Source organism: Thunnus maccoyii, chromosome 18, assembly GCF_910596095.1.
Source record: "Thunnus maccoyii chromosome 18, fThuMac1.1, whole genome shotgun sequence".
NCBI lineage: Eukaryota > Metazoa > Chordata > Actinopteri > Scombriformes > Scombridae > Thunnus > Thunnus maccoyii.
In genome coordinates this window covers 28,797,576-28,808,497 of record NC_056550.1, presented here as the reverse complement: position 1 = coordinate 28,808,497, position 10,922 = coordinate 28,797,576, and the positions used below count along the sequence as shown (strand labels likewise).

At 40.8% G+C, this 10,922-nt stretch overlaps 1 protein-coding gene across 1 annotated transcript; it reads right to left on the bottom strand.

Annotated features, from left to right (window-relative positions):
* Window positions 1–942: 942 nt before the first annotated feature.
* Window positions 943–6,346, bottom strand: LOC121884498 (keratin, type I cytoskeletal 13-like). The gene is made up of 6 exons (XM_042393345.1): window positions 5,924–6,346; window positions 4,475–4,557; window positions 3,032–3,188; window positions 2,580–2,741; window positions 2,361–2,486; window positions 943–1,167 (listed from the first exon to the last, which is right to left on the bottom strand). Exons 1-6 carry the CDS (start codon window positions 6,323–6,325, stop codon window positions 943–945), a joined length of 1,155 nt encoding a protein of 384 aa, XP_042249279.1. The 5' UTR covers window positions 6,326–6,346.
* Window positions 6,347–10,922: the final 4,576 nt, after the last annotated feature.

Sequence of the window (10,922 nt, the reverse complement as noted above, 5' to 3'; positions counted from 1 at the left end):
CAGATTCATGATCTTTGTACTGATCGTGGTTTAAATGACGGCAGAAGATGAATGTGAAGTGACAGAAGAGCTTCGGAGCTCTGATTCAGACTGCAGACAGGGGATAGGTTGAGATTAGGCTCCGCCCCCCAGCCAGACAGACAGGTGATTGGACTCAGATGGTCTCTTCGATCACCTCGGTAATGACTTTTGTGGTGGTGGTGGTGGTAGTGGTGGTGGCGGAGGAGGAAGAGGAGGAAGAGGAGGACATTGAAGATCTAGAAGAGGCAGAAAAGAGCGATGTGTTAGTAAAGCTGCAACTAATGATGATTATTCTATTGATTGTTTTCTCAATTGATCATTTTGTCTGTAAAACATCAGAAAATGGAGAAAAATGTCTGTTATAATTCCCCAGACTCAAGGGTGACGTCAAGGGAGAATATTGTTTCACTGGACCAACAGTCCAAACTAAAGGCCATTTAGCCATTTGGCCATTTAAAACAAGGCGTACTTCAAAACACACGTGTCAGACACTTTCAGTGTATTTGGGCCTTAAAGCTGCAACTTATGAGTATTTTCACTATTGATTAATTTGTCTATTATTTCCTCGATTCATCGATTAGTTGTTTGGTCCATAAAATGTCAGAAAATGGTGAAAAATGTCAACCAGTGTTTCCAAATGTCTCAAATACATATTTCCCATATTTCCCAATACAATATTTCCCTCTGACATGTAGTGGAGTGGAAGTATAAAGTAGCCTCACATGGAAATACTCAAGCACAAGTACAAGTGCCTCAAAATAGTACTCAAGTACATCACTTGAGTAAATGTACTTTGTTACTTTTCACCACGGGTTGCATGTCTGTGTTCAGATTTGAGTTATGACCTCTCCCTGTGATGTTCATCTTGTCTGAATGAGTGAACAGATTCCTGGCGTGTTGGTCTGTAACTGTGATCTCGTCTTACCCAACTCCCTCTCCGTCCATCAGCCTCCTGTACTCGGCGATCTCCATCTCCAGCCTGGTCTTGATGTCCAGCAGCATCTGGTACTCCTGTCCCTGACGCTCCAGGTCGGCCCTCAGCTGCACCAGCTGCTCCTCCATGCTGCCCACCTCCATCTGGAAGCGGCTCATCTGCATGCCGTAGCGGTTCTGGATTTCAGCCAGGTTGGCTTCAAGAGACGCTTTCTGCAGGAGACAGACGGGTTAGAGACAGAGGTCGGAAACTGGACCGCTGGACAACTGGATGGACGTGATAATAAACAATGAGGTTTCCAGATACACAAAAATAATCATCAAGTGAAAGTGAAGAACACAAGAGGGACATTTCCACCCGAGTACGTTGTTGTAGACACCCAAGAGTCTTTTATTGTGTCTACTTGGACCCCAAGGAGTCATTATCAATCAATCAATCAATCAATCAATTTTTATTTATATAGCGCCATATCACAACAAAAGTCATCTCAGGGCACTTATCACATAGAGCAGGTCTAGATCGTACTCTTTAATTTAAAGAGACCCAACAATTCCCCCATGAGCAGCACTTGGTGTCAGTGGTAAGGAAAAACTCCCCTTTAACGGGTAGAAACCTCAAGCAGAACCAGATTCTTGGTGGGCAGCCATCTGCTTTGAACGGTTGGGTTGAGAGAGAAAGAACGAGGGGGGAGGGAGAGGAGGGGGGGGACAGAATAACAGCAATCATAACAATAACAATAACAGCAGCAACAGCCAGGGACAATTATCATTGTTGTTGTCTCTAGATGGACACTTTGGAGTCCATTATCATTTCTATGTGAACACCGGAGGGTCTTTAATTGTTTCTGCATAGACACCTAGGAGTCCATCAGGACCCCTGAGTTGGTTATTGTCTCTACATGGACATTAGTGTGTCTACTAGTGTCCCTACGTAGATACCTGGGAGTCCATGTGGACACCCGGGAGTCTGTTATTGTCTCGACATGGACACCTGATAATCAGTTTGTTTCTACGTGGATATTAGGGTGTCTTTGTCTCTACATAGACACCTGGAAGTCTTGTATTGTCTTGACGTGGACACCTGAGAGTCGGTTATTGTCTCTTGCCTCTAAATGGACACCTTGGGAGTCCATTGTTGTCTCTACCTGGACCACAAGGAGTCGTTATCGTTGTCGTCTCTACATGGACAGTTTAATGTATCTTACTAAGTAATTTAGAACTGATTTAAAACCAAAATAAAATGTTTTTTAAAAAATAAACATACCTGATATACATGTAGCAACACAAAATATTTAAAGCCATGGATGCATTAATATTAACACACTACAGGTGTGTTTTATAAAAACTTGTGTTTTACAACACATTTACACATTTACTATTAAAAATCAGAGTGTTGGTGTTCTTACCATACTGATCTGTGACTGGAGCTCGATCTCCAGAGCCTGAAGCTGAGTCTTCACCTCCTTCACCTCCAACGTTGACGATTTCAGCGTCATCTCTGTGGTCGCCACCTCCTGATTGAGGACCTCCGTCTGAGAGGAGGAAGAGGAGGACGTCACCGAAACTCATCAAAGACAACCTGATCTGTAGATGTTCCTCTTTACACAGACTGTTGTATTTCTCACCTTTGCCTGGAACCACGACTCCAGCTCTCTGCTGTTCTTGGCGGTGACGGTTTCGTAGTGTTCTCTGATGTCCTCCATGACCTTGGTGAGGTCGTCCTGAGGAGCGGCGTCCACCTCTACGTTCACCTGGCCGCTCATCTGAGTTCTCATGGAAATCAGGTCCTGCAGGAGGAGGGAGGCAGCGCTCGGTCATGAAACAAGATCTCCAAGTTTATCAGGAGATTTTACGGCATGTCAGCAGATTTCATACGACTGAAATCTATTCTAATCAGTTTACTGTCATGACTTTACTCAACAGGAACAGAAAATATAGACTTTTTTAGGTTGTTCCAAACCAGTCAAGTTTTCCACTTTTAAAAACAAACAAGAGATAATTAAAAAACTTAACTAAACAAAAGATGGAGTTGACAGAAGTGTTTATTAGTGTTCCTGTAAAGAGGGCATCAGCGTACCTCCTCTTGGTTCTTCTTCATGGACACCAGCTCTTCCTTCAGGCTCTCGATCTGCATGCTCAGGTCGGTCTTGGCCATACCCAGGTCTCCCAGCAGCGTCTTCAGCCCGGCGATGTCGGCCTCCACCCCCTGACGCATTGACAGCTCGTTCTCAAACCTGCAGAGAGGTCACGGGATGGGATCAGATATGGGCCAATAGAATAAATAGTTAAATTTTGAGTTTGCAAAATGATTTCAAAGTCTGTGCTTGTATATCACAGTTTGTAAATCTGTGAAATTCAAATTTGTGAGTGTGTAGAACGTTACATCACAGAGCACTGTATAACAGATCCATATGTACATGTGCAATACTTCCGTTGTTGGTTTTATGTTGAATGTCCAATATTCTGGGAGAATATGTAATATCACTTTACTGGTTTAATCAGTTGTGTTTGTTTTATTTGTCCTGTTTGTAAAGCTTGTTGTTATTGTTTTTATGTATGAATGATCGTAAGGATGCTGCTAAATATGTCGAGAGTTCTGACTTTACCACAAAAAGCAGGACAAAAATTTGTAATTACAAAAATTGTGCACAATTTTTATGCACAAACATTTTTCTTCAACTATAAATCTTTGCTAAACATTCACAAATGTCAGCATCTGCCAATTAATTCTGTTAATTAATGTGTATTGTATTAAATAAATAAATGACATAAAACTTTTCACATATACAACTAAAGACTTTGAAGTAATTTCTGGATATAATTTCAGAACTTGAAATCTTTTTGAATCTAATTTGAGCCCATATTTTATTTTACAACAGACTAATTATTTAATAATGTTCAGAGGATGTTGTCAGTTGACAGTTTGAGGTGTTTTTCCAACAGGTTCAGATCCACCTACTGCAGTTCTGACAGCAGCCAGCAGAGGGAGCCACGCGGCTGGTTGTAACTCTCCTGCTGATTAAAGGTCAACTTCTTGCTTTTTAGCTGAGTGAAAAATACATGTCTCTGTGTTTTTATCTTAAGAGTCAGGTAGAGCTTTAAGATACAAATATTAAGCTTTTGAAACATAGATGTCATGTAACTGCTTGTATTCTAGTTTATTTCCCACTTGTTTCTACTTTGGTGAAGATTTTATAGTCTTCCTCTTGTTTTGAAAAGAGGGATGATGGGTACGGACTATATTTTTGTCTACTCTGTATACATGCTGCAGTTGCAGAATAAAAATGTTTTTACTTAATTTGATTATATGTAACTTCTCTGGCAGGTTTTGTTTTATTGTTGTTTCAAAAACAAAAACTCAAAGTGCAAAAAACAGAGACTAAAGGTCTGAAAGGATCACATGATCAATCAGCTGATTCTAATGATGCAAATCAACTATTTATTTTTTATATTCATTCAGAGAAAAAGAAGAAAGAAAGAAAGAAAGAAAGAAAGAAGAGTAAAGAAACAAGTTACTGACTTGATTCTGAAGTCGTCCTGAGCCAGCTTGGCGTTGTCAATGCTCAGTATGATTGTACCTTTGGCGATGATGGCGTCCTGGATCTGAAAACAAAAACAATAAAGTTTTTATAACCAGATCAGACAGATGACATCAGTCCTGCATCTGAACCAGCACCAAACACTACATAACACCAGCGGAGGCTTTCAGATGCAAAAAAAGATCAATTCATCACAAATCCAAAAGATGAAAGTTTGTTGGGTCAAAAGACCTCAAAGTACATCATCACTAATTTATAGACATGTGTAAATACACAGATGTGTAAATACACAGATGTACTGTGAAAACATGAGACTAAAATGAGCTTTTTGTTTCTTACAAATAAAATAAGATCAAATGGAGCTTTATTCCTTCCACTTATGTGTCCAAGTATCTCGATATACATGGGAAATAAAGAAATATGCTATATGTGTTGTATAAAGATAATATACAAACAAAGTAAAGTATAATAGGATACGATAAAAGTAAAATAAATAAATAAATTCAAGGGACAGTACATGAGAGAAAGTGTAGAGTACAAATTTATTGACAAAAATGCTTTATGGTCGACCTACTTTTACAGAGACATAGATCCGATCACTGAGAGCCCCCCACCCCCCCAGTCTACTCCACCCAATAAGATTCAAACATATTTCACACCCACATGACTCCAACCAATCACACAATTATTCTCAGCACTGATTAATTTGTCGATGATCTATTTATATTCAGGATTCCTTTACGAAGCTAAAATATCACCATAAAGTCAGCTGAGTCTTAATAAACTGATGAGAGTTTGTTCTGAGGGGCGCGGCAGCCTCACCTGGATCTCTAACACACAGGTGTCGTCCATCCAACACCTCTGAGTCCTGCTGTATCCTCACCGCCTCAATCTTCTTTGTTATCAGATAATCAGATGCAATAATTTTATTCTCAAGTTCACAAGTTAATAATGTCTTTTGTTTTTCATTGATAATTGAATTATAAGAAAACAACTCACAGTAACCCTTTCTGTAGTTATTTTTTTCTTCTAAAGTTCATTTATTTAGAAGCTGGATTTTATTTGGTTTATTTGGTTTTTACTGAAAAAAATGTGAACAAAAGAAGAAGTTTTTTTGTTGTGCTGCTTCTTTTATTTCTTTCCTTTATTTATTTCCATTGTGTACGGAAGCCAAATGTTGCAATAATGTTTTTTTTTATTCTTGAGTTAATTGTCTCATCATTTATCTTGTGTTAATTATCTTGAGTTAATTCTTACAACCTCGGCTCTTTTTGGCTCCTGTAGTTTTTTTTTTCCTGTATATAACATTTCTTTAATGGTTAGATTTTTGAAAAGTTTAATAAAAGGCATCAGGGCTGAGAATCCCTGGACTAGAGCTAAAACTACAGACGACTCAGAACACCATTTCCCATGCTGCCCCTCTTCCTCACCTTTCCTTGCAGCTCTGCGATGGTGACTAAGAAGGCGCTGTAGTCTCTGGTGGAAGGGCCGACCTTGCTCTCCACAAACTGCCTGATCTTCATCTCCAGGTCAGCGTTGGCCTTCTCCAGTGCCGCCACCTTGGCCAGGTAGGTGGCCAGGCGGTCGTTCAGGTTCTGCATGGTGAACTTCCCGTTGCCGATGACGCTGTCTTCCATCACCGCTCCTCCGCCGAAGCCAGCCCCGAATCCTGCACCTCCACCAAAACCTGCACCTGCTCCACCACCAAAACCTGCACCTGCTCCGCCACCAAAGCCAAAGCTGCCGCCGCCGCTGGAAGAGAAGCTCCTGCTGGCCTGAGAGACCCTCACACCGCCACCTCCTGCTCCTCCCGCCATGCTGAATGAGCTCATGCCTCCACCGAGGGATGCTCGCCCCAGGCCACCGCCAATCATGGAGCTCCGTGAGGACGAAGAGTACATCATGGTCGTCATGATGAGGAGAAGGTGTTTGTCTGTCTGTCTTCTCTGGCTGGAGGGAGCTGGAGAGGAGAGTGAGGAGCCACGGCTCAGTTTGCCCCTTTTAAAGGTGTTCAGGTGGGCTGAACTGCAGGTGAGGGGTGGGTTCACCACACCTCCACAGGTGGAATGTAACCAAGTTACTCCAGTACTGAACCTCAGTGTAATCTTGACATACTTGTATTTTACTTGAGTATTTCCATATTAATGATACTTAATACATCTATTTTACAACATTTCAGAGGGAAATAGAGTTACTGTTTGGTTTGGATTTTACATTAAAACACTATTAAAGATCAAACCAGAGTTTATCTCAATTGAGATCTTCTATAAAAGCAGTGTGTAGTCGGGGTCACATTTCACATGTCTATGAGTTGTTAACAGCTCCACCAAATAGTGATTTTTCCCTCTAAACTTCTCACATGCTTTCATTTCAATAAATGTTCAAATGATCCAATATTTCAGCAAAAATCAAAGATTAGAGAAAAAGTCCAAAAACTGAAAACAGATTTGTGTATCAGAACTTTGTTTTTTCTTCTTTCCTCTCCCATTAATCATCTCACCACCCCTCAGATTTATCTGCTGACCCTTTGGAGGGGCCCCACCCCTAGGTTGGGAACCACTGGACTAAACTAGCTAACTGTATATAAAGTAGTGTAAACTAGCTCCACCTCCAGCAGCTACAACAGTAACATGCTGCTCTAACACTGATGCTTCACTATTAATAATCTAATGATGTCATATATAATAATATATCAGTCAGAGGGACCAAACCACTACTTTTACTGCAATACTTTAACTACATCAAGCTCATAATACTTATGTACTTTTACTGCAATACTTTAACTACATCAAGCTCATAATACTTATGTACTTTTACTGCAATACTTTAACTACATCAAGCTCATAATACTTATGTACTTTTACTGCAATACTGAAGAGTGGGATCTGACTGTGTCATCGTGTCTGAAATCTCCCTATTTTCTGTATAGTGCACTATATTTACCCTCCACCATTTGATTTGAGTGTGTAAAACTTTCCTTACTTTTGGTAAATTTAGTTGATAGTATTTACTTATATAAAGCTGAGAATACTTGTCAGCTTTATATAAGTAAAGCTCATTAAACTTTAATAAGAATGATTATGATTTAATGCAGTACTTTAACTGGACTATTTTTACATTTTTGTAATTAATTGTACTCTTGCTTAAGTAAATAGTACTTCTTCCACTTCTGCACACTCACACGTCCCTCCAGGCTGTGTGATATAACGCCCAGTAAATCCTTGCACAGTATATCATGTTACTGCTGGCATTGCACTTTTCCTCTCAGCACAAAGAGCTCACAGTGGCTGAAACTCCTCCTGGCAGTCAGCTCTCACCTGTCTGACAGCGTCCTACTTCAGGTGCACGCTGTGGGAAGACGCCTCTGGCAGACAGAGAGAGTGTCAGTTTATTGTATCGTCATGGCGACCTGCAGCTTTCTTGTCATGTTGTTTAATTTCTGAGCTCTGCTGTGGTATGTTTGCATTGTTCTCTCGCTTTATTTACTGGCTTCTTGAAGAGTCACTACATGTCTCAGCCAGGCTGCCATATATTGACATTTTCATCTTGCATAAGAGCGGCGCTATATATGCAAAAAAAGTTTTATGCAATAGCCAGTTTTTGCTTGTATGTTCACACAGTTATTAATACACAATAAAATGTGGCAAAAGTTGGTTCAGAATTCCTCTGAGTCCCAGAATTCATGTTAAATCATGTTTTGACCAATCAAGAGGCTCTGCAGTAGGTATCAGGCTGTGCTGTCATAAGTCTACTGGGCCTCATGACAGGCAACACCATTCTCTAGCCCTGACCTCACGTATCTTTAACGCAGCCATAACATATATGTTTCTAATACCTATGAAAGTAGTGATGAACCTACAGAGAATTATGAGTGACTCTGCAGCTCCTCTTGGCTTTGCAAAGCTTTATAGTGAGTTTCAGCTCATTGTTTATCTGTCCGGCTGCAACTTTACTGTTCTGGTTCACTCTCAGCGCTCTCATAGCGTCGTTTTCAGAGAAAAAGCTGTAAAAAGCCACAGTACACTACCTGCTCAGCACCAAACTGGTGAACATAGTGGAGCGTTTAGCAGCTAAAGAGTCAGATATTTCCCTCAGGAGTTGGTAGAGAGCAAAAACAGAGCTAAAAAAGCTACTCTTTAATTTACAGAGACCCAACATTCCTCCATGAACAGCGCTTGGTGACAGCCGCAAGGAAAAACAACAATAATAATAGAAATATGACTAAAAATAATAGCAGCAGCGATGAGGCGTCACACTGGACAGCAGTTGGTCCACAGCTGAAGGTTTCCTGTGAGACAAGAAAGCTCAAAAACTCCATGGAAGAAGCCAAGTTAGTGACATGCATTAATGGTTCATGAATGCATACAGATGGAGAGGAGAGGGAGGAGGAGAGAGGAGCTCAGTGCATCATGGGAATTCCCCCGGCAGTCTAGGCCTATAGCAGCATAACTAAGGGCTGGTCCAAGGCGAGCTTGGTCGGCCCTAACTATAAGCTTTATCAAAAAGGAAAGTTTTAAGCCTACTCTTAAACATAGAGAGGGTGTCTGCACCCCGGACCGAATCTGGAAGATGGTTCCACAGGAGAGGAGCCTGATAGCTGAAGGCTCTGCCTCCCATTCTACTTTTGGAGACTGTAGGAACCACCAGTAAGCTGCATACTGGGAGCGCAGTGTTCTAGTGGGATAATACGGTACTATGAGCTCTTCAAGATATGATGGTGCCTGATCATTAAGGGCTTTGTAAGTTAGGAGAAGGATTTTAAATTCTATTCTAGATTTTACAGGAAGCTAAAATGGGAGAAACCTGATCTCTTTTCCTAGTTTTTGTCAGTACACGTGTAGTCTACAAACTAAATGTTCCAGTTTTAAACTTTTTATCAGCTGCTCCAACAACAAACTGACACCAGAAACATCTGCTCCTTCAAATCTATCTGACTTTCAGAAATCTGCATGAAATCCTCATGTTTCATTCTGAGCGGCGTGCAGACAGAGGGCCGACCAGGAGCCGCTAAAGACGGAGCGATCTGCCTACACAGGGCCGATGGTGATCCGCCGCCCCGCTGATCTCTGTTAGCTTTGTGCTAATGTTATGTTTCTGTCTGAAATTCCACTTTCCTTCCTTTGATGACGGAATGAAACCAAATTGAGATTGTAACTCAAATGATTTCTAAGTGGATTTATAGATATTTACAGTAATACTGGTATCCAAAGAAAGTGCAAGTCAAACTGAGTCTAACAGTATTTGTATGATGATGTATGATGTCCGTGTGTTCAGATTTGACTGTGACTGTTGATGCTAACGGCCTGTATGGAGTGTTAAGGGTTAATCTGTTCAGCTGGCGGCGGAGAGACTTCTGATGTGTGGAAAGAAAAGATGAGGAGCTGATTGATGGGAGACTGATCTGCTGTCACATGTATCAGCCTCAACCATGCAGCCAGAGAAGCACTTAACCCCGAAAGATGGGAATGATATGTGGGTGCATGTGTCTCTGCATGCATGCGTACAGGTATGTATGTATTAATAACTTATATATGGACTTTTATACCTGCAGGTAGAAGCTACGTGATAGCTCTCCTCTCTGCTGTGTCTCTGCTTCAAACTGTCGACTCAGGTGTAATTTGTATTTGATGAAAATATTGCTGCGTCATTTTAATGGCAGCTCCAACTGACACGTCAGCAGGAAGAAGTTCAGGGTTCACTCTTTAGAATGTCCTATTTATTTATGCTATTTTCAGCCACGTTAGCAGCATGGCTCTATGGAATGTAATTTCAGTCTGTCCAACAAGTCTTCCACATTAAACTCCAGATCTGTGGTTTGATCATGTGACTCCAGAACGACACAGCAGCATTTTCTAATCTTGCGTCTCTATCAGCAGGAATCAGCAGGACGACATGATGTTTTATGATGTGACAGCGTTGTGGTTACGGTCTGGTTAGGTTTATGGAAAGATCATAGTTTGGATTAAAATGATCAATTTGTTAGAGATACATGTGGTGGGTTAAAATTAGGGCTGCTCGATTATGGCAAAAATCACAATTATTTAACATGATGCTTCCATTTTATTAAATGTTGTATAATCCACACAGATCATCATTGTGAAACAGAAACTGGCACAATAATCATTTTATCTCGATTATCTTGTTTTCATAATCATTGGAAGCCAAAATCGTAATTGAAAATAAAAATGGATTAATCGTCCGGCCCTAAAAGTTCCTCTCCTGTTCGGTCCTCATGAGAGACAGTTTCATCACCACGATTCTGACCTTCATGTCTTAAAGTAAAGACGAACGTTGTTTCTCTTCACTTAGCTGAGAGGTTCTTACATTAATATGGATTCCTGCAGTATCAGTACAGTTACTACAGTATCAGCACAGTTACTACAGTATCAGTGCAGTTACTACACTATCAGTACAGTTACTACAGTATCA